The sequence below is a fragment of the Macrobrachium nipponense genome, chromosome 38 (assembly GCF_015104395.2).
Source record: "Macrobrachium nipponense isolate FS-2020 chromosome 38, ASM1510439v2, whole genome shotgun sequence".
NCBI lineage: Eukaryota > Metazoa > Arthropoda > Malacostraca > Decapoda > Palaemonidae > Macrobrachium > Macrobrachium nipponense.
The window spans coordinates 60,036,753-60,061,299 of NC_061098.1; the positions used below are offsets into that span (position 1 = coordinate 60,036,753).

The following is a 24,547-nucleotide window of genomic DNA, read 5'->3' on the forward strand; positions in this document are numbered from 1 at the left end:
GCACCCAAATCCCTTGTAATTGTAATTGAATTTGTTGGTAAGTAATTGTAATTGTTATGTAATTGCTATTTACAAATGTAATTATAATTGTAATGTAATTGCTATTTCCAAATGAAATTATAATTGTAATTTTAATTTATATACTTTTAAAAGTAATTGTAACTGTAATTTATGTCTTCAAGTATAATTACTCCAACCCTCCACGCGACATTGAGTATCAATAATTCCTCCCTAACTGACTCCGATGGAGAACACGGGTCCAGTCGACTCGCATGACCCGTTACAAAAGCTTTCTCTTGTATTTCGAAATTCAATTCGTTAAAATTTTCTCGTTTTTCTTCTAATACTTAATCATAGGCTAGAATGGAATGGAAATATACATTTGCAACACTATTGCGGGGGCATCTGGATCGTTTCTAAAACTTGGTAGTTCGTTGGCTCTTAGACGATGCGCCTACAGAAGCCCAGGAGGACTTGAACGAAAACTTTTGACTTTGTCTTTAATCGCGCTTCAAAATCATGGTGAAATGAGGTCATCAGAATGGAAAAAGCAACAGCAACAAAAACTTTCAGCCGCAGCGCGAACGTCAATTTAAAGACGACCCATCGGTTCGAACTTCATAATAGACGCACCGCAGGTTCGATGAACGACGTTTGTCGTCCAATTGACGGGTGCGAATTCAAACTATGGGAGTCAGGCTGGTGGGCTTCGCTCGGCGGAGGTAACCGCACGCTCTAGGTATATAATATACCTAGACCGTGGAAAACCCAACCAGTCACGAGGCTGAAAGAACAGCGGGAACAACTCTCGTACTCTTCGTCCTCTTTTCAGTCGGTCTGTTTCACTTGAGCCGTTTGCATCCTTCTCTTATGGTAAGATATTAACAGAGTTGTCTGTTCCGTCCCGTTATTTTAGATCGGGGAGTATGTTGGGATGGCTTGGAATTCCCTGAGTTGCACACGTGTTTATATGCTATTTACTCAGGAAAACCGTTCAATTCCAGTACGGTTGAAGGCCTGAATACTTGAAAAAATATAAAGTAGAGTAACAAGATCTTTTATCATTTTTCAGTATTCCTCTTATGTCACCACAATTGTGTTGGATTCCAGGTACTACACATTTCTTATCCTTTGTAATCCCCATCTGTTATTTATACGAGCTTTCTTTGTAAACTTGTTTTTATATTTATTCAGTCTGCTAAGTAAAGGACGAGAAGTAGAAAGGTCTTGCAGAATTTCGTTGTTTCTCTTTCCTTCGTGGAATTTGTCTTTATTTATATATTCATCACGTTCCATTTATTCGTGGCAGTTATTCATATATATATATATATATATAGATATATATATATTATATATATATATATATATATAGATCTATATATCTATATATATATATAGTATATATATATTATATATATAGATATATATATATGTATATATATATATATATATATTTATATATATATATATATATATATATATATATATATATATATATATATAGATATATAAGATATATATATATTTATATAGATATATATATATATATATATTATCTATATATATATATATATATATATAGATATAGATATATATTTATATATATATCTATATATTTATATATTAATATATATATATCTATATAGATATATATATAATATATAGATTATATATCTATTATAATATATATAGATATATATATATATATATATATATATAATATAAATAATAACAAACATAAATATATATAATATAGGATATATATAGATAGATATATATATATATATATAATAAATATATATATGATATATATACAATATATAGATATATATAATATATATGCTATAGATATATATATATATATATATTTTATATATATCTAGTATATTATATATATATATATATAGATAATATATAATATATATATATATTAAAGATAAATGCCACGAAGGAAAAATAAACGAAGGAGTCTGCAAGATCTTTTGACTTTAAAAGTCCTTTACTGAGCAGATACTGACATAGATACGAGAAAAGACAATACAAGAAGGTTCGTATAACTGACAGATAGGGATTATAAAGGGATTAGTACCTAGAATCCGACACACCTGGAAGATAAGAAACCTTCCCAGACAAGCATAAACAATGGGTGCAATTAAAGGTTTAAGACAATAATCTCAGATACAATTTCCAGACAATTAAAGGATTATAGGTGACAGCTATTCAGAACTTGGTAAACAAAACCATATTCACAAAACATTACAGACATACATTACAACAAAATTTAATAACTCTCAGGCAACTGATTTTTATTTACGTCAGTAATTATATCTTTGAGGTCATTCTTAAACATGTTACAGATACAAGGGTCTAAATGAAAAAGGCCACTACTAACATTGAAATTACAATGAAAAGTAAGTTGTATTAAAGCAGATTCTAAAAGATTTCGTGATAAGACATCTCTTGACCATGCAATTACTGAACTATCAATCCAATTAATTCGGTGGTTGTTTTCACTTAAATGAATGAATAATGCATTAGATTTTTGCCCAGTTTTTACAGAGTATTTATGCTGGCTTAGCCTTACTTCTAAGCCTTTGCTGGACTGTCCGAGATAGAATGAGGGACAATCCATACATGGAATTTTATATATTATGTTGTTGCTTTCTCTGGGGCCATTTTTTATTAACATTCTTTTTAGTGTGTTATTATAGGAAAAAACAAGGTTGACATTAAAAGCTTTTAACAATGGTTTAATGGTTTCAAATCCGTTAAAATAAGGCAAACTGAGAATGTTCTTAGAATTTTCTTTCTGTGTGTTATTTACAGTATAAAAGTTTTTGTGGGCTTTATTATAACAAATGTCTAATATATGTGAAGGATAGCATAAATCTTTCCCTATTTTTCTTATGTATTCAATTTCTTGATCCAAATATTGTGGACTGACAATTCGCAATGCTCGTAAAAACATAGTGCCATGATGTTGAAACAGCACATAGCAGCCGCCAAGCAAGAAGAGAAAGAAAAATTCAAGGAACTGGAAAGAACAAGGATCTCTTTCAATCATTCCAGGTCAAAGGAGCTACCTGGAAATTCATTTGAAGAGAAGAAATCGCTACCGCTGTTTCGATGCAGCTACTGTGTCTGAAGAGCCTTGAAACATGGTACCTTATCATGCAAAATGTGACTTCTTCAACAGATAACACATTTTCAGGATCTTTGAGGAAAGGAAGTATTCCACCAGAAAGCACAGTTTCTCTGAAGTATTCGCCATTCCATGACTGTCCTTTTTCTTTGATGATCCACATTAACCGTTTGGCTGTGAAACAGAGAAAAAGTCCCAAACATTTAGAAAATTTCACAATTTGGCAATAGCGCACATCATCGCTGATATCATCCAACTTTGCAGCCCTAATGATGTCATTTTTATGATTTGGCTTCCTGACTGTGTAGATGAAGAATTCATCTGATGCGGCAACATGGAGAAAGTCAACTTCATCCCAATCTTTAAGAAATAAACCAAAAAACCATGTATGGTCTTCTTTCTGTTGCTGAGTGATGTTGGGCTTGCTGATAACATGAAATGGCTTGATACCAGATTTTTTCAACTCACGATGTACAGTTCTTTAATTTCTTTTCTTTCCCCTTTTTGCTTTTAGTTCAAGGGCCAATTTACACAAAGACTTTCTTGGTCTACCCACTACCTCAGCTATGCTGTCTTTTGATTGCTGAGAAAGGAATTGAGGCCTTCCAAGGTTCTCACTCTTTTTGCAATGACAGTCATGTGGTTTTTGTTCCAGTTTCTTCTAACAAAGGATTCATCTCTTTTAATGTATTTAGCCATCCAGAAAAGTGAAATGAAAGATGTGACAGCATCCCTGGCCTCTCTTAAGGTTATAGCCCTGATTCGGTCAATCCATCTGATTTTCTCCGAGTCATTACCCATGGCTGTATCTAACTCCGTCACTCAGTCTGAAAATACAAGAAATATAAAATGAAAAGTAGCTTAATAGAAACTTAAGATAATGTACTTGGAAAGGCTATAACAGAAAACTTCATTGTTCTGTGGAGGTGGGGGGCCCTTTAATTTCGAAACGCCCAGATATATATATATATATATATATATATATATATATATATATATATATATATATATATATACATACATATATATATATCTATATATATATATATATATAATATATATATATATATATATATATATATGACTGGTAAAAGTGTTCTGTAACAACAGAATTCCATCTAATAAAAGGAGCCCATAAAAACACCAAAATGTAGAGAGAAAAGTACTATATTTCAGAGACTGCTGTCTCTCTCTTCAGGTATATGAATGAGAAAAGTTTACAGAAAAGGATATTTATACCAAGAGATTCGTCCACAAGTAAGCCAATTTAGGTCACCCCCGGGGGTGACCTAATTGGCTTACTTGTGGACGAATCTCTTGGTATAAATACCACCTTTTCTGTAAACTTTTTCTCATCATATACCTGAAGAGAGAGACAGCAGTCTCTGAAATATAGTACTTTTCTCTCTACATTTTGGTGTTTTTTATGGGCTCCTTTTATTAGACTATATATATATATATATATATATATAATATATATATATATATATATATATATATATATATATTATCTATATATATATATCTATATATATATGTCTATATATATATATATATATATATATATATATATATATATATCTATATATATATATATATATATATATATATATATATATATATTATATATATACACGATCTATTGATCACGTTTACCAAATGAAATGCGCTCTCAACTTGTCAAATTTTCCCAGATATTTTCTTTGGTAAAATAATTAATATGAATTACTTTGTCATCCTTTGACAAATCAATACGCTGACCATAGTATAGTTGAGACAATGGATGGCCGGATCACTATTTGTGTAGTTACCCTGCTGTGACTGAGATTCCTTTTTCTTTTCTGTTCTTTTAAATAATTATTTTTATGCTCTGTGATCAACACTTGTTTCCTCCTATCAGTGAGGAGTCTACCAGATGGAGGGGAAGCAGAAATTCCAGCAGAAATTCATTCTGCTGTGAGTGGTGGTGGTGATGTCAGGAGCTTCCTCCTCTCTCCTGTTGCTGGAAATATTCAACCAAGCGTCTTTTACTCTGACCACACCATAGTGGGTCCAGTCTTCATGGCTGCCAATCTGACGTTTCCCCAGGAGAGTCAAACACATATAAGATTCGGATTTAATCAATGTAAGTGTCTTTCAACGAGTGCGTAAACCAACTCGAAACAACTCAGCACGCACCATTATTCAGCGTCTGCGACCCTCTTGAGTGTATCCAACACCCTCTCGTCGCAAAACTGTAGATTCAACATTTTCTACTGAAGGAAACGTGGTCACCACCCCGTTATCAAGTAAATATCCCGTGACTTCTATGCAAGTGCTACTCGCACCCGCCTCATCGAAGATTGTGGACTCCTGATTTATCCCAGAACGTATCCTGAGATGGTATATCAAAGACATCTCATCCTTTGCAAAGGCAGTCCATAGAAACGCCATTCGTGTGCAGACTTGACTCGACCTCTGGTACTGTAGAATGAAGTCATTTCCATCGCCATCATCACGTAGAGTTTGGAATTCTCTAAAGTCATTGTGAGTCTGTATTTAAAAGGTCTACATGGTCATAAAATAACTAAAGTCTTGCTTTACCCCCAAATCCGTCATTAATTAATATACTCAATCTACTAGTCAAATATTAAAAATACCTCGCTAAACAAAATATAATCTTTACCCACTGAATCCTCACAAATAATCCCATATCTGACAAACACGCTATCAAAAGAGAACCCATAAAGTCTAACAGCAAAACCCCCTTTATGGTTTATATAACTAACATCCATAAAATATAATGCCGAACACCCCTTCTATCTAACTCACATACCCTGACAAATTATATCTCCTATCTAAAATAAAAATGCTATTTGGAGCTTAACCCCCATTACAACATCTCTCGTAAGAATAGAAAAAAAGAAAAAGGAAAAAAAATAAGATAGCAACAGCAATAATAAGTGAGCTTTCCCCCATTACACAGCACACATAAGAGAAAAGAAACATATATAATTCAATATCTTTCCCAAAACGGAATGTGTACGGTTACGGAATTTGCTACCACAGCAATCCCATAGACCAGAAACGACCGGAAAAGAATCCCCTTACATTATACATTCCCGTGGAATGCCACAATCAACATCTACAAGAACAGTACAAATCCCCGAGTAATCAATTCCAAAGGGAAAAATCCACAACCGGATTCATTACAGCAACGTTAGCAAAAAATCCACCTGTGAACACCTCAGGTTTTTCGAACTGCAGCATAGTCAGACTCGCAACTTCAGAAACTCATGATTCTCAAAAAAATGTTCTATACTGAAACCATATCAGCACATTTCACAGAACTATCTCCAGGATATGACCAAGTTGCTCCAAAGTTATCTCGAAGACATAATTATATAAAAAATTATCACCTATTCGGGATAAAAAACTACGATAAATTCATAATTCCATAATTATATACCACCAAAAAAAAGGAAAGTCACCCCCAAGGATTAATGCCATCTCCTTATATATATATATATATATATATATATATATATATATATATATATATATATATATATATATATATATATATATATATATATATATATATATATATAAATCACCATCTTAAAAATAACACGACTCCAGTGATAAAAATATTTCCTCCATTTAATTAATAACCCCACACAAAACAAAAAAAATCATCCCCCCCTCCAAAAAAATTTTCGTTAAATCATAACACCCCACGACATTACCCGAATCATATAAAACCCCAACATCATCTATTCGGCTCGTGGAACCCCAACAATTCAGCCCAAAAATTTTACACGCAGGAATAATCACATGTTTATCATTACGTTTCTCAACTAAGACAAAAATTTGCCATATTTCAACACATTCATACGTAAAATATTAACCCAGAAATCTTACGCCAAAACGCCGCAGATTTGCGCATAAAAAGAAAAAAACAGTAGAAGGAAAGAAAAGAGAGGAAAAAAAAACTGTGAAAGCATTCCTCCACCAAATTGCAAAAAACAGACAGCAAGAAAAAAAAGAAAAAAATGCAATTGCGCGACTATATTAATCACCACAACCAATTCTTTTCAATTTCAAGATATGATTTAACCTTGACCTACCTGTTTTTTCCTCAAAGACTACAAATCTGTTTCCATTTTCTCTTCAATGACTTTAAAAGGACCTTCAAACTTCTTGCCTAATTTGTAATTTAATTCATTTCTCACGTTAAGTTTTAAAGATACCTTGTCTCCGACATTGATCTTGGGATCAGATGTTTTACTATTACTCTTCTGTACCATATCTCTGGTTGTGGATTCGAGATTACGGCTGAGACAAGCGTGTCTCTCTCTTGCTGTGGATACCAATGCCTCGACCATATCCTCCCCATGATGAGGCATAGTTAGGAAATCAAATGTGCCTCGTGCTGGACAACCAAACAAAGCTTCAAATGGGGACATTTTAATTGAAACACTAACCATAGTGTTAATACTATGTCTAACAACATTAACATATCTGTCCCAATTCTTATCATTACCACCTACAGTTTTCCTGAGAGCCTCGAGCACTTTCCTGTTTGCTCGTTCGCACAACCCATTAGCCTCGGGTCTGTATGGAATAATTGTTACTTTCTGTATCCCCATGACTTCAGCTAAACATTCCAAGGTTTTGTTCACATATTCCCTCCCATTGCCGGTTAATAGAACTTCGGGTGAGCCGTATCTGCAAATAATACCTTTGAAAAACGCTATGGCTACTTCTTCGGCCGTTTTATGCTTAAGTGGGAAAATTTCTACTATCCATGTAAGTTCATCTATTATCACTAACAAGTACTTGTTTGCATATCTAGACTCACAAAAATTCCCCAAGATATCCATATGTATTCTCTGAAAAGGTCTACTCGGTATAGGATACGATCTTCATTTGCATGAAGTTGTCCTTGAAGGCTTACATGCGTTGCACACCATACAATTCCTTACAAAATTTTCCACATCTTTCCCCATGTTTTTCCAAATGTATTTAGCACAAACCTCATCATACGTTTTTTCTATTCCCAAGTGTGGACTACCGAACCTGCAATGAACTATATCCAAAACCACTGGAATTAGGACCTTCGGAATTACGATCTGTGTCGTATCTCCTTTACTTTCACTGGTTCTCAACTTATATTTAATTTTCCTAACCAATAGATTACCTTCTAACTCCAAACCCGAAAAAGGCAACTTATAACGTTTCCTGACTAATTCCCCTCTTAGAAATGCTTTTGCATCTGCTAAAATCTCGTCTTTATCTTGCCTTTGCTCTATGAGAGGTATATCCCATTGTATGGACTCACTAGTGACTTGTGCGACTTGGAAACCTTCCATGTCGTGAAAACTCCTGCTGAGAGCATCAGCAACCACGTTAAATTTGCCCTCTATATATTTGAGCTTTGCATCAAAATCTCTGATAGTTAAAAACCATTGAGCTCTTTTTGGCGACAAATCGGGTTTATTAAAAAGATCTTGTAATCGTTTGTAGTCTGTAAGAACTTCTACTTTATTCACCATCAGTAACATTTTAAAATGAACTAAGCTCGACACTATTGCAAAGGCTTCTTTATCTATTGTGGCCATGGACTTCTCGTTGCTGCCCTTTGTCCTGAACTTCCTGCTATAAAAATCTATAGGATGAAATTTCCCATCGAACTTTTGCATAGGGCAAGCACTTATACCTTCCTGGCTTGCATCAGTCACTAATGTAAAAGGCTCCCTAAAATCTGGAAACTTCAAAACAGGGGTATTCATTAGCGCGTCCTTGAGCTTTTGAAAACTCTCCGCCTGGGGTTTCTTCCATTGAAATTGAACGTCTGCCCGCAATACATCAGCTAGGGGAGCTGCTATATCAGAGAACCCTTTCACAAACCTCTTGAAGAAACCGCGATACCCAGGAATGACTTAATCTATTTCTTTGATCTGGGGGTGCGAAAATTTGCTATTGCTTTGACTTTATCGTCCTTTACTCTAACCCCTTCCTTAGATATGACGTGACCTAGATATGTGATCTGCTTTTTCAAGAACGAGCCCTTGGCTAGTTTAATTTTCAACCCCGCTAATCTAAGCCTCCTAAGTGCTTCTGTAAGCACTTCCAGGTGTTGCACGATTGTGTCCGTTGCGACCAGGATGTCATCCATATACACAAAACCATTTTTGCCCAATAACCCGTGCAAAACTGTGTTCACCAACCTGGTAAAAGTCATTGGACTGTCCGATAAACTGAAAGGCATTCGCGTAAATTCATAGTGTCCTCTGGGCACTGAAAAAGCGGTATATTCCATGCTACTCTCACTAAGAGGGACCTGTAAGAAACCCTGCGCCAAATCAATTGAGCTATAAATATTATGTCACCCAATTTCAGCAAAAAGATCTGGTATGCACGCGACTGGGTAGCGTTCAGGGATTGTCTTCTCATTTAAATGTCTAAAATCGACGCATACACGGACAGAACCGTCTTTCTTAGGCATCGCTAACAGGGGAAAGTTGTAAGGAGACACACTGGGTCTAATGATTCCTTCTTCTTCCCATCTATTAACCTCTTTCTCTACCTGTTCTTTGATTTTGAAAGGTATGCGATATGCAGGAATATAAATGGGTTTTGTGCCACTCTCCAAATTTACCTTATGCTCTAACACATTAGTCAACCCCAATTTATCATCTTGTAAGGCTACCGTATCCCCAAATTCTGCCAAGAGCCCACTTATCGCTTCAACGTGTTCACTATAATCCGCATTAGCTAAATGTTCGCTAAATATCCGTTCCCTCGATTGCATTTCTGCCTCCGAAAACTCAGGTTTCCCCACTATGATAGCCAATGAACCACTATCACAACTCCAATCTTGGAAATCCAATATATATGTGTTCTTCTGGTATCTCCTAACTGTATCATTACAGTTTAGCAACTCTAACCACGTAAACCCATCCTTGGATACACTGTTCACCGATGCCGTGCTAACAACCCCTCTAAGCTTTTCGCTATATTCAATAACACAGACATTTGTGGGTTTTCTCATTTCCTTCAATTTAACTTTTACCATAGTCTTCGAACCAGGTAGTAATATAATATCTTCGGATAAAACACCTCTATATTTGTGGTTAGTACCTCCCCTTTCCACTGCCCCATACACATTACCACCCTCAGTATCATCCCCAGCATTGTTAGTATCAGAAATAACATCAATATTAGTATCAACATCACCATCCAAAGTATCATCACCATCATTGTTATCACTGTGAGCTCTGATAGAACCCCTGTAATCATTTCCCATATCAGCAACGTGGGTTTTAATATTACCTTTCTCCATAACACTCGCATCACTGCCATTAATATCACCGAGCACATCTCCTCTTTCAATAACCTCCATGTCCTCCATTCTATTCACGTCCTCATAAGGCAGAAAGAGAGCCGGTATCCCGACTGTTATCCCATTAACACCCACATGGATCGAAATCTTGTGTCTTCTACAAGCAGAATGACAAAGCAAAAGTCTGTTGCCCAACACAATTCCTTTCATTACCAAAAATGGTTCTGTTAACACTCTGCCACCGAGAGTAAACTGTATTTGAACACAACCAAGGGTATTTAATCTATAGGCTTGCACATCACACACCGTCTCCATTGAGGGTTGCAAAGGGTAATTGGAAAACATGGATTGATAAGAATTATAGTCCACTAGATTTATTGATGCCATCGAGTCTATAAATATCGGGATATCCACATCCCCTACTGTTCCATAGACTATAGGCCTGGGCTCTGGGGCATCCCCTACGAGACCGCAATGGCATTTACCAATCACCTGTACCCTTTTTGTTGATTGGGCTTCCAAAAATTTCGCCGATCCCTTTGTCCTCTGGTTTGACCTGCCTGAGAAGTTCTCACATTATAATTACCAGAACCTTGAGGTGTAGGTCTCGCATCTTTCCGTATCTGAGATGGACAAGACTGCCAATAATGATCAGTACTCTTACACAATCCACAATATTTAACCCTACACAATTTCTTTGGATGCCCTGGTTTATTGCAGTTGAAACAGTGCAACTGCTGTTGCTTTTGATCGATCGATCTTTTGTTATATTCAAATTTTGCACACAGACGGGGAGGAGAAAATTTGGTGTCTCTTTGCACTCTATCCCTTGGGCATGTCCCATTAAAAAATGTGCTATCTACAGTGGGACATTTAGACATATGTTTCTCAATTTGGGTATAAAGTAATTCTTCATCTGAAGTAGGTTCAATCTTTTCATCAAAGCTATTCACTATTGCATCCGGTACGTCGTGCAAGAGCAGGGGAAAATAGATCAGTTTATGAATGTTATCAAGAGAGAGATTACCCCCTGTAGCCCATTTAGATGTTTTCAATTTTCCTACCCAATCCGCCACTGCGTCAAAAAGTTTTGAACTATGTTCTACGAGGCTATTAATGCCCATCAGTAGTTTATAAAGACCCCGAAGGCCCCTCACCATATCTCCGTGTTCCTTTGAGCCATACGCTGTTTTCAAAAATGTTTGCAAGTCCATCCAGGTACGACATTTTGTAAATTGGAAACTCCGGCAACAATGGGAGAGGTCTCCCCTATTGAAATCTAGCAAAGCTTTCGCCTCTCTAAATGCCTCTATATCGTCCGATATATTCTTTCCCGCTAAATAATTATTAACTCCTTCAATAAAAATTTGGATAGGCTGTGATAAAACGCCATCTACAATCCCTCTGAATGGACTCACGCCTGCACACTCACGTTTGTTACGTGATGTAGTAGCGTTGTGGTACTCATAGTATTCGCCATTTTTCTCTGTTTCCGAAAGCTATTTTGTTCTATAAGCTTCCCCGATCTCAATAACATCAATGTATTTATATACACAAAACCCAATCCAGAAAAATTAACACAAATTTATCCCCAATAATGGATAACAAAAGGCAAACGCACCCCACGCCCAGCATATTATCCCACGAAAGCAAAAAAAAAAAAGGGAGGGGATAGAAAAAGAAAAAACAATGCAAAACGCTTACCAAGCAATCCACCCCGGCAGCCGTCTCACACACGCCAACTCTCACCTCTTTCTCTCTCTCTCTCTCTCTCAGGGCGTGACTCGCAACAAAAACTCCGCTCGAGTAAATTTGCCACTAACAAACAAAAGGAATATAAACAACAACAAAAAGTAAAAAAAAAATATAAAAGATAAGAAGAAGAAAATAAGAAAGAAAACTTGAGAATACACTCACATCTTCATATGACTGGAAACCGAATTCGTATATGCACCGCAAATATGTGTGAACTATTTACTACACTTGCGAAACACTTTGATACGTCGAAAATTAAACTTTTCCGCTTCACGTTTTAAAACACTGTTATTCAAGAATCCCAAGATGGCTGACACTGACATAGCCCGAGAGACGAACAGCTTCTCACTACCCCAACCCATTGAATCAGCAAAAAGAGCCCCGAGTTGCCTGTGATATGATTGTAATCCCTTTTCCTACTAAAAAAAAAAGCCATCTATGTCTAACTGGTCACCAGTCTCTTCGTTAGCATACCTACAGCTTATAAAATATATAAAAAAGCCTCTTAAACTGCCTGCCACCACTATTACCCCCCTCCCTTTTTATTAAACTACACACATTAGAACCCTTACCAGTCGTCAATGGTATCGTCTGTCTGCAACCATGTCGTTAGGCTATTAAGATCTCGTAAGTATAAAAATATACTATTTATTACCCAAAGCAGTTGAATATAAAATAGAACAAAATGATTAACAAGTCATAATGACAGAAAACCCAAATCTGCCCATAAAGAAACCAGTAAGTTAACATTCTACCCTCCTGACTAAGAAGTCACTCCCAGACCCAAAATGTCAATAAGTTCATTATATTAGTCATGTTAGAGAATCTTGTCTCTAAATTAGCCATGGAATAGGACCCATCTTTACGATGGGGGCTTTCTCTCCCGACACTCGGCGTGTACCACCTGAACTCTTTGTGCTCACCAAAAGGAATGTGACTTTCGCAAGTGCCTTGGACTATTAGGCCTGTAACATCCGTACAAATGAATGTACATGCTTGAAGACAGGGCGAGCAGTCTCTCGGTTAAACTGCTTGCGTACTCAAATTCCTTCACTCAAGTAAGCTGCCCTTACAGCTCAGCTTGTCTCCAAGCAAGACACGATATATGATTTCACTTAACATTACACAATTGTAAGATATATATACATTTGTATATCTATCTATCTATCTATCTATCTATCTATCTATCTATATATATATATATATCATATATATATATATATATATATATATAATAAAAGTACATATCCTTAAGAAAGCTATGAATATAACAGACAACAGCAAAAAACAAGTAAACTAAATGTCAGACAAATTTCTCCTCAGAGATTTAAAAAAAGTGTGTTTAAGGGTATACTATGTAAAAAAAGTGACATATCACTTTCGCGAGAACTTAAGGACAACAAATTTGTCAGGAATTCACTCTTCAAAGGGACAAACTCGTGACTCCTTTTGCTTGCGTGGAGATAAATCACTTCACAAAAAAAAACGTCAATTATATGCTTTGCTCATTCTTTGCTTCTTTTTACAAAGTTCACGTCAGGTTGTCTTCATCGATTGACACTTCGAAGTAAACGTTTGTTGTAAGTCTGAACACTATAAAGTGTTATTATTATTATTATTATTATTATTATTATTATTATTATTATTATTATTATTATTATTATTATTATTATTATTTTATCACAGTCCTCCAATTCGACTGGGTGTATTTATAGTGTGGGGTTACGGGTTGCATCCTGCCTCCTTAGGAGTCCATCACTACTCTTACTATGTGTGCTGTTTCTAGGAGCACACTCTTCTGCATGAGTCCTGGAGCTACTTCAGCCTCTAGGTTTTCCAGATTGCTTTTCAGGGATCTTGGGATCGTGCCTAGTGTTCCTATGATTATGGGTACAATTTCCACTGGCATATGCCATATCCTTCTTATATCTATTTTCAAGTCTTGATACTTATCAATTTTCTCCCTTTCTTTCTCTTCAACTCTGGGGGCTTATTATTATTATTATTATTATTATTACTATTATTATTATTATTATTATTATTATTATTATTATGTCTATCAGTCTGCCAATTCGACTGGGTGGTATTTATAGTGAGGGGTTCCGGGTTGCATCCTGCCTCTTTCGAAGTCCATCACTTTTCTTACTATGTGCACCGTTTCTAGGATCACACTCTTCTGCATGAGTCCTGGAGCTACTTCAGCCTCCAGTTTTTCCAGATTGCTTTTCAGGGATCTTGGGATCGTGCCTAGTGTTCCTATGATTATGGGTACAATTTCCACTGGCATATCCCATATCCTTCTTATTTCTATTTTCAGGTCTTCATACTTATCCATTTTTTCCCTTTCTTTCTCTTCAACTCTGGTGTCCCATGGTATTGCGACATCAATGGGCGATACTTTCTTCTTGATTTTGTCAATCAACGCCACGTCTGGTCTATTTGCACATATCACCCTATCTGTTCTGATACCATAGTCACAGAGCATCTTTACCTGATCGTTTTCTATCACTCCTTCAGGTTGGTGCTCGTACCACCTATTACTGCAAGGTAGCTGGTGTTTCTTGCACAGGCTCCAGTGGAGGGCTTTTGCCACTGAATCATGCCTCTTTTTGTACTGGTTCTGTGCAAGTGCCGGACATTCGCTTGCTATGTGGTTTATGGTCTCATTTTTCGTATTGCACTTCCTACATATGGGGGAGATGTTATTTCCATCTATCGTTCTTTGAACATACCTGGTTCTAAGGGCCTGATCTGGTGCCGCTGTTATCATTCCTTCAGTTACCTTCTTGAGCTCTCCCCTCTGTAGCCATTGCCATGTGTCATCGGTTGCTTGTTCTCTAGTCTGTCTCATGTATTGTCCGTGCATTGGTTTTTTGTGCCATTCCTCTGTTCTGTTTATTTCTGGGTCTTCGTCTACTTTTAATAGTCCTTCTTCCCATTCACTCTTGAGCGACTTGTCTTCACTTGTTTTCAGATATTGCCCCAGTGCTCTGTTCTCGATGTTGATTATTATTATTATTATTATTATTATTATTATTATTATTATTATTATTATTATTATTATTATTATTATTATTATTATTATTATTATTATTATTATTATTATTATTATTTTGGACTGAAGATGAACCGAGGGAAGGGTTCGAAATCTTTTATAAGTATTTAGAAATTATTCACGAACTTTTCATATTCTTATATTTTCAACCCCTTAGAACATTGTATAAACTCTCGTGATGGAGAGTTTTTTCCCAACATTATTATTATTATTATTATTATTATTATTATTATTATTATTATTATTATTATTATTAACGAAACAAAAACTTCTTTCAGCTTTCTTCTTAAGGTTGAAAAAGAAACTCACAAAATCACTGTGTATAACGTGTGGAGTTTGAGTAAAATAAAGTGTAAATGTTTATAAGTAAACACGCTATACACAGTAATTTTGTGGGTTTCTTTTTCAATTATCATTATTATTATTATTCTTATTCAGAGGATGAACCGTATTCATATGGAACAAATCCACAAGGGTCGTTAAAAAAAGAAAAGATAAATTAATAAAGTAATAACTAAATAGATGAAAATGTAAGTTATTTAGTATGATACAAGGAGAATTATATCAGGGTAGCATTACTCGCTTCTTCACCTGAACGTTGGAAGTTCCAATCGCAAGACATCCTCGGGGAGAGTGTTCCACAGTGCAGCGGTGTGAGGAGTAAATATATAGCAACCGAAATAAATATTCGTCGAATTGCCTTAATTCGTCATTCATCACAGGCATGAATTATTTCTATTATGTGATCACCGAGAAGGCCAAAAATTACAAAATGAATAGAAAAAAAAATTTACTAGGTCTAGAAGTTTTCGCGGACATCTCTCAGTAAACGAAGGGCAAATCCTGTTTCTAAAGAGAATTTGGTCGATGGGAAATTTAACCTATTAGGTACCAATTATCGGGAAGGTTAACAACTGACATTAACGTGACCTTGTGCGTGTCAGCTGCTTGTTGCTTGCTTCCTTCCAATAAATCTGAATTTGCTTTCGGCGAATTATCCATAGCAGAGTGAACCGGTCAACCACTATTTTTTATTTTTATTTCAAATACTTCTTTTTCACCAAGGGACATTTTACCATTAACTAATAAGAATACTGAAGTGAGTTAGCGGTCTGTTGCCTTAGATTCCGTGGCAACAGAGTATTTACGTGGATGGAGGGTGTTTATGGTTTTGCCTTCAAAGTGTTCTGAAGAGTATAGCTGGAAATAAAATTAAAACGCTTTATCATCCTTTATACAACTCCTCTCTTTACAGTTTCGTATTCATGCTAATTCTTAGGCTGAAAAAGAGTGGAAATATACCTCTGAAGCGCTTTAGAGCAGGGAAAGATAATGTGGTAGAGGGTCTTGGATCGAAAAACACCGCCATGTACTAATTATGTGCATTAACGCTGATTTCCCCCCGAACTCTTCCTCGCTAAGCAAAGGTATGTGGACCATTTCTGAAACTCAGTAGATCATTGGTTCTTGAACGATGACCCACCTTTCGTGATGGAAACTCTTTGTAAACTAGAATGGATTTGCTATTTTGCCTTCAATCGTAATTTAAATTCACTGCAAAATACTGCCTCACAATCACCGGCAGCAGCGGCAATTAAACCAACATGAGTGATTACTGCGCAAACTACACTCCATTTCAAAGGGCCATAAATAACGACACGACAACGACCCTTATTTTATGCTCTTCTTTTGGAAGCTACGCCGACTTCCACACCAAGCAAAACACCAGTTTGCTGAACAATGTTGGGCGTTTATTCACTCCGCTGCAAATTCCACAGAATAGTCGTACTCTAGAATTGGTGTGACCTGGGTGATTCCATTCAGCTCCGTGGCGGAACAATAACGATAACACCTTTCCTTCGTCTCCCTTTCCCGGTTCATTTTGCCTCAGGTGAAATCTTTAATTACCTTGCAATTAACCGTTCATTAGCAAGTTCATTCCGAGAGAGTTGAAGACGACGAGAAGAGGGATGCATCTCTAAATTGATTAGAGTGAGAAAATGAGAACAAATAAATAGTTTAATGAGAAATAAGCCATCCCGTGCCAAAGGTAACTTAGCCTGAGATGTATCTCTTATAGACAGAATGGTTCATGATGACAGGGGTCTGTTCAACATTAACAGTTCCTTCACATTCGCTATTGATCCCCGATCCTCTTTTCAATGCGAGGGACCGCATTTGTTGAATTGCACACCAATGCGCAATGAATGGGCCTCGCTGTCGAATTTCTCAGTTCCAGCGGTCCTTTGTTCCTCACACCGCTGCATTGGGGAACAGTTATGCAATAGGAACCTCACAAGGTCAAGCGGAGATGCAATGCATTACAGCCTAAAATAATCATTCTCATTTTTTTATCTATTCACTTATTAATTTGTTGATTTATTTTCTCTCGTTTTTACCAACTGAGGTCTTCTTTTTTTTATCTCTCTTATTTCCTTTGACCGTCTGTTTCTTCTTTCGAAAGGAACCCAAATTCTCTGGAAGCTTGAATTACAAGTCAGTGGTTGCAAAGGGTTTATCTTCTTCTTCTTCTTCATACTAATAATAATGTTCAAAGAGGTCCACAATAATAAAAAATGTTGCGATTTCGTGTATAGTTTAAAAACTCTTTACATTGTAAAGGGTTTTTAAATTATACACGAACTCGCAACATTTGTTATTATTGTGGACCTCTTAGAACATTATATATACTCTCGCGATAGAGAGTTTTTCCAAATAATAATAATAATAATAATAATAATAATAATAATAATAATAATAATAATAATAATAATAATAATAATAATAAACAGTACAATTACGGGGACAGGCCTTACTGCTAGAAGAAATAATCGGAAAGCTGAGCAACAAGGTCTTTATTATTTTTCAACATTCATCTTTATGCATGAACGGATAGTAAGAGATCCTAATTTCACAGGGGATAAAAAGCTGAACTATAGTAGATTCACATCAGCTGTGCATTTGACGTCTAGGCCAGTCCAATGACGACCCTCCTGATTGTCTGTTGATAAGCCAATCACAGGGCCAGAAACTCTGTCTTTCTCGGGGGTTCACAAAGGCAGGATGAATGTTCCACCTCTCCTGAAAGACGTATCCCTCAGGAGAGGTGGAACATACATGCTGCCTATGTGAACACTCTCGAGAGACTGAGAGTTTCCAGCCCCGTGACTGGCTTATCAACAGCCAATCAGAAGCGTTGTAAGGGACGGGCTAGACATCAAATGCACAGTTGATGTGAATCTACTATAGTCATACTAACGTCTTGAAAATAGGAATGAGACACATCGAGTGTCTCGTTACTCTGCCTGCTATGAAACACCTCGACCAAAAGGATAGAATTGTTCTTCGGACACTCACAGTGACAGCGTGACAGTCATCTGGTTTAAGCAAAGGGAGAACTGTTGAAGCTAAGATGAAAATAATGGTTCTGTACTGTTTAACATGCCAATCATTTATTTGTTTACATTTTCATTCTAATATCATAAATATCCTATCCTAAAATTCCTGTATCTTGAACTCGTCGCGAAGGACCCTTTTCAGAACTTTTTAGGCTTTTCCATAGGGTTATCCTACCCACCCCCCCCCCCCAAAAAAAAACGACAATAGACAACTACTACAAGAACGACAACAACAACAAAGAAGTTAGTATGCGAAAAGTGCAGATTCGTTAGTATACCATTTGAGTGTTGCATGGCTGTGCCAGAATGGGTTTCTAATAGAGTCGAATATCTTTCGGCCGATGCATGAAGATTTTTGAGCAATCGAAAGACAGTATGAAATTGTTTTCATTTGTGGTAGATATCATAATAGAAGACAAGTCACTTTCGGAGTAAAATTGTAATACCTCATATCGATTCGGAAATAGGATGGTGGAAGTTGCCTTTGTGTAAAAATAATGAAAATAGTAGGCAGAATAAACCTAAGGGCTACATCTCCCAACAGGTGCTGAAGAAGCCATCTTCAGATTTCAGGAAGTCTTGCTTTGTGACCAACGCTTCTCGCCTCCTATCAGTGCAGTAAGGAGTCCAGCAGATGGAGGGGAAGCAGAAATTCCAGCAGGAAATCATTCTGCTGGTGGTGGTGGTGATGCTGACGTCAGAAGCCTTCCTGCTTTCTCCCGTTGCCGAAATAGTTCAGCCCTCGGGTCAGCCCTTGGGTCAGCGAAACGTCTCCTTCTCTAACGATACCTTGATGGGCGCGTTCCTTACGGCTCCCAATCTGACGTTTAGCCGTGATAGTGCTACGCTTATCAGATTCGGATTTGATAACTGTAAGTGTCTTTTCATTACATATCTCTGAATTCTGTGATTCAGGTGCTCTTTTGAACAAGGCTTTCCTTTAGTGAGGCGTTTTGACCGAAAATGTATTTAGATTACCCGAGTTATACAATAGTTTTGCAATGTGAAAGACTGCATATCTTTATCTTCGCAGCCATTCATTCATATATATATATATATATATATATATATATATATATATATATGATATATATATATATATATATATATATATATATATATTTGTAAATACGGCCTCCATGCAAAGGCCTCTTGTTCCCAAATTTTGTTCAAGAAATCCTTGAGGATTTATTTCGGAGGAAAGGAGACTTCCTTCCTCCCTGCCTCAAAGCCCCGAATCCCTGTGACTGTTTGTGAGTGTTACGATTCAAACGAAATCTGCTTTAATCACGCGCAGGTAAATGCCGAGCTGTCTGCTTCACCTTGGGCTCAGAGTGCAAAGCCTGGTCTTTCATCGAAGGGGAGGGGGAGGCCTCGGAATGCCGAACCATCAACAGAGGTCCAGAGACAACCAACCTGATCAACATGACTAGTGCAACTTACTTCTTCAGAGACTGTGAGTGCTCTTCCACACCCAGCCCCCCCCTCCCCCCTCCCCCCCCCCCCCCTCCCCCGCAGTTTTCATAATCACAATTTCTTGAGCAAATTTTCCTTTTGATGTGGATTGCCTTAATCAGTGCTTTGATATTTCTTCCCCTCATTTCCTGATCATGTTGTTTCTGGTCCAGCGAATAATGCTGGTAAGAATCAGACACAAGTCTTCCATTCAGGGTTCAAATATGAAGTGTTAGTTCTGGCGATGCTTTTTATGATTTGTTAACCAGGTAACCATTTGTTTATCTCCAACATTTTATCTCTCTCTTACTTTCTGGCCACAATCAAACAAACTCTGCTAATGAAAAAAAAGGAAGATAACTTCCTGTTTAACACTCTATATCCCGAGGTTTATTGAAAAAAATGTATCTTGATATTATAATGTCTGACCTCTGGTTAATTACCTTTTTTTTTTTACTTTAATAAGTCGGGTTTCTGTAGAACGGGTGACCTGAATTTCTCTTGTCATTACTGTTAAGTAACTCTTTCCTAACTTAAATAATAAACACTAATGACTTTTTTTTCCTCGTAAAAATAAAACTCATTTTATTAAAATGATGGTTATTCTATTTTGCAATGTTGTGGAAACGACGGAGATATTTTAAAAGTATAAGTTCGTGTTCTAGAAAAGACTTTACCTCCCACATCTTAGATTAGCGATGTTTCAGCACGAGGCAGTCAGTGCCCCCCCAACCCTTCCCTCACCCCCCCACCCCCACCCTCCAGAATAAGTCTACCACGATATGACAATTATGCTTTTTAAGGCTAAACCGGTCACAATGAGACCATCCAGTGACAGAAATGATTTTTGCATATTCACTGACTGCATTGCTGTGCTATTAGAGTGAGGCATCCTTTCAGTTTAAGCTTGAACATAAAAATCTTTGTCTACAGCAAGTGTCGGAGGATTTTACACTTGGGCACCGGACCACCTCCTTTACGTGGAGCTGGAGTACGTTTATCGCTTTCAAGATGCCAAAGAACGGTGTGCAAAGATTCCAGGCCACAGGCTGACCATCGCCCATTCTAATGATACCTACGACTTCTTCATTCACTACAAGTCACGCTACGACCGTGAGTAGATCGAAGAGTGGTTTAGATTATTCTGGCTAAAACCAGAACGGATTGGAAGGGTGTTAGAGGGTGTAGGGGGCCTGGTATTGGCCAATGGTGTCTTCTTGACCAACAGAAGCGAATCTTGAGTACGATACTCGTGTTCTTATGATTATTGCCTCTTTTCGTTGTTAGAGATCCACACATATGAAACTTTCCAGTCTAGATTAATAAATTGCCCCAATACACATTGACTACAAATCCTGACTGATCAGGACGATGCTTTAATGCCAAGACAAATTATACGATGGAGCTCTTCTTTCATTTTTTATTTATTTATTTATTTTTTTAGGAGACATTAAACCTTTTAGGTTAATTGTACCTTCTTGTCTGGAGGATTTTTAACGTTAGATAAGAAGTACTTTCTTACATCCGTCCATGTGGGAATGTTATTCTGTATTCTACCTTTTACTATGCTAGATTTAACCAACGTTTTCATCCAAAGAAGGCGAGTGATCTTTCTCTGTAACTTCTCACGAACCTATTTTACCATTTTCACGTGAAAAAAAAAAGAGTTCCGTATATATAAAAAAATAATATTTTTTTTTATTATTATTATTATTAAATGTTAGTGCCATTGAGTAATATTATGTCTGTGTTTCATTAAGTGAGGTTCAAAAAAAAAAAAAAAAAAAAAAATCATAATTTTATGTCAGTTTCGAACCGTGCTGAACTCACAGCGGTATTGTAACTCATATTCAGCTTCAGAATTGAAGCCTGTCTGCTGACTGATAGATTTTCTCCCCAGGTACTTACTTCTGGGCAAACCTCAAAAAGACGGGCTCACGAGAAGCCCAGTGGGGAGACGGAACCAATGTCACACATCAGCCAAACTTTGTGGATATGAGTGGTGGAGACGTCGAGCAATATTTTGTTGGCATCACCGGACAATATATCTACGACATTCCAGATGATGGTCGTGCAGTTCTTTGCCAAGCAAACCCTCTTGGAATAGAGTGGTAAAGAATACGACGAAACAAGTCTGGGTGAATACAAGCAGAGAAGTTCTGATCAAATTGGAGGATGAGGGAGGAGATCTTCGCATGATAAATGGGTCCTACCTCAGGAAACACGAAGCCAATGGTCGAACATCGGCTGTTGGTTGTACAAGATGGACCTTTTACCTTATGCACTGTTATTATGAGGTCGATGTTACTTTAAATTTGTTTATGACTTTCATTAGATAGAGTGAAAAACTTGGCTATTATCCGAAGATAGTAATAAAACTATATTGTTAATTTCGAGTTAACATTGATGTTCTTATTCATGTATAGAAGAGTATAATTAAGCAATTATATTCAGAACATTTACATTTCGCAACTGGGAAAACATTTGCCTTTGGAACACTTCGGCAGACTCAGCTGTTTTGAGGTTAAAGGAATATTTTTAGCATTCAGTTTGTCCATTTAGGAATAATAGCGAACTCACCAAAATACTTGAATATTAGACTCAATTATTCATCATGAGAGCACTAAAGCCACGAGAATATTACATGGCGAGTCTGGTCTTCATTAGACACTAAAGGTTTTCCCTTTCTCTCACTTTCTTGTTATAAGACTCGTCCAGCACCATATTCTTTTTCCACTGACTTTGGATGAGAAAGAGTGAGAAAAAGACGAGTCACTGAAAGACACTCACCTACAGCATCTCCTCTGTAAATGGGGATAAATATTTGTCTTAGCTCGACTCGACCAATGGAAAGAAAGGTAATAAGGGAGACTAAATTACAGGCACTAATCTGGGGTTGGGGGGCAAATGACCCTCTGCCCCAAAGATCCACTGCAGGAAAAAGGACCCCACCAAATCACGTAAATGCGCTACAGATATTATCACAAATCCATCTCGACTGAGAAGTCACAAGAGACGGACCTCACGGCTGTGAAATAGTCGTCTCTGTTAGTAAGCAAGAGTCCAGAAGTCGACATCAGGCCTCTCTTCCCCTGAAACAACGAACCATACTTGCGGGTTCTTTTAGGACTCTTGCTGACACAAATCCAGCCAAATGAAAACCAGGACCCCAGCAAACCAACCGCATTGGATCATCATACTTGTAGACCCCTTAGAAATGGGAAGAGTGCTTTCCGAAAGCAAACGATTTTATTGAAAAAAAAAATTACTCTCTTTTTCTCTGTAACGTCTGAAATATAAAACGAAAGCCACAAAAAAAAAAAAAAAAAAAAAAAAAAAAAAAAACTGTCCAGACTGGTAAATGTTACAAGAACAAATCTGGCAAGAGCTTACCCGAGGATCTCTGGATAACAGGCATTCCGGTCACATGACGATCACTTCGTCGAGTGATCGAGCGCCAAGGATAAGTATGGAACGTTTTGGCTGATATAAAAATGCCGTTGCAGAGGAGATGCTGTTGAATTCCCCCGTGTATCCATTCTTGCTCACTTGCAATCAATATGATGAGATATTAGTGAGACTGACATTGATGTGGAGGCAATAGCCTTGCGATACTGCCGAGTCGATGAAGCTTCGCGCACACCATGTGGAATAATATTCGCTTGAATTATCTTCCTTCTTTTCTGCTTAGTTAACAGCTTCTCATTCAATTTGATTTTAGCGCTGTATTATAAAATGCTTGAAGTTCTCGTGAAAAGTTACCTAAATGTCCCTGAGCATTTATCCTGATCCTGTTCCTCTGTGTATTATGAATTAGTATTGACTTGGTATTTGCGACCATCCTATTTCTAAGGATTCGTGTGCCCCTGTTTTTATTACACTAAAAAATTCTCTTAATGAGATACTGCTGATTAAGATGGCCTTATGTGAGCAAAGGTTCCTGTTCTTGAAGCAGCAAGTGACTGTTCATTTCACTTCTGTTGAGCACCAGGTAGTATGTCAAAGAAGATTTGCTTTCTATTTCATTTTGAAGCTTAGCATGACATTAATTTATGGAAATCAATTTATTTCTGCATATGTAATAAAATGCTCTATTTGGGAAGGGTGATTTTTATTCCTTTTCTTCCCAAACATAAACAAGCTCATAACAGAGAACTTTTCTGTTGAACTAAAATAATCATTGTAAGTCATAAAAAACGCGAATGTTTCATCAGGTGACATAGCCACAATATTAAGTGAAGTATATATTATTAATAAATAGCCAAAAGAAATGGTCTACCATCTCAGCGTTCTCAAGCTTTTTCGCTTCTTTTTCAGTTGGAAATTTAATTTTTCAAAAATGCGATTTTGAATAGTATTACGGATTTGATTGGTTAACAAGCGATTAGTTAGCTAGTCTTCAGAGGCTCCAGAAT

At 36.8% G+C, this 24,547-nt stretch overlaps 2 protein-coding genes across 3 annotated transcripts in view; both read left to right on the forward strand.

The window, feature by feature from the left end:
• Positions 1 to 24,547, forward strand: part of LOC135209741 (thiol S-methyltransferase TMT1B-like) — a 597,585-nt gene that overhangs the window by 258,724 nt on the left and 314,314 nt on the right. The window lies entirely within an intron of this gene.
• LOC135209469 (uncharacterized) lies at positions 778 to 23,459 on the forward strand. 2 transcript variants are annotated; one of them, XM_064242127.1, is made up of 5 exons: positions 778 to 873; positions 19,222 to 19,549; positions 19,975 to 20,133; positions 21,066 to 21,245; positions 22,033 to 23,457. In XM_064242127.1, exons 2-5 carry the CDS (start codon positions 19,312 to 19,314, stop codon positions 22,245 to 22,247), a joined length of 792 nt encoding a protein of 263 aa, XP_064098197.1. In that variant the 5' UTR covers positions 778 to 873; positions 19,222 to 19,311; the 3' UTR covers positions 22,248 to 23,457. The 2 variants fall into 2 exon arrangements, with proteins under 2 accessions (XP_064098197.1, XP_064098199.1); XM_064242129.1 differs by having other exon boundaries at positions 780 to 873; positions 19,244 to 19,549; positions 22,033 to 23,459.

Bases quoted from the DNA above. Each gene is read 5' to 3' on its own strand.
- LOC135209469 (XM_064242127.1), top strand. From the start codon at position 19,312: ATGGAGGGGAAGCAGAAATTCCAGCAGGAAATCATTCTGCTGGTGGTG. The intron at 19,550-19,974 runs GTAAGTGTCTTT...AATCACGCGCAG, and splicing joins CAGATTCGGATTTGATAACT to GTAAATGCCGAGCTGTCTGC. The intron at 21,246-22,032 runs GTGAGTAGATCG...TTTTCTCCCCAG, and splicing joins CTACAAGTCACGCTACGACC to GTACTTACTTCTGGGCAAAC.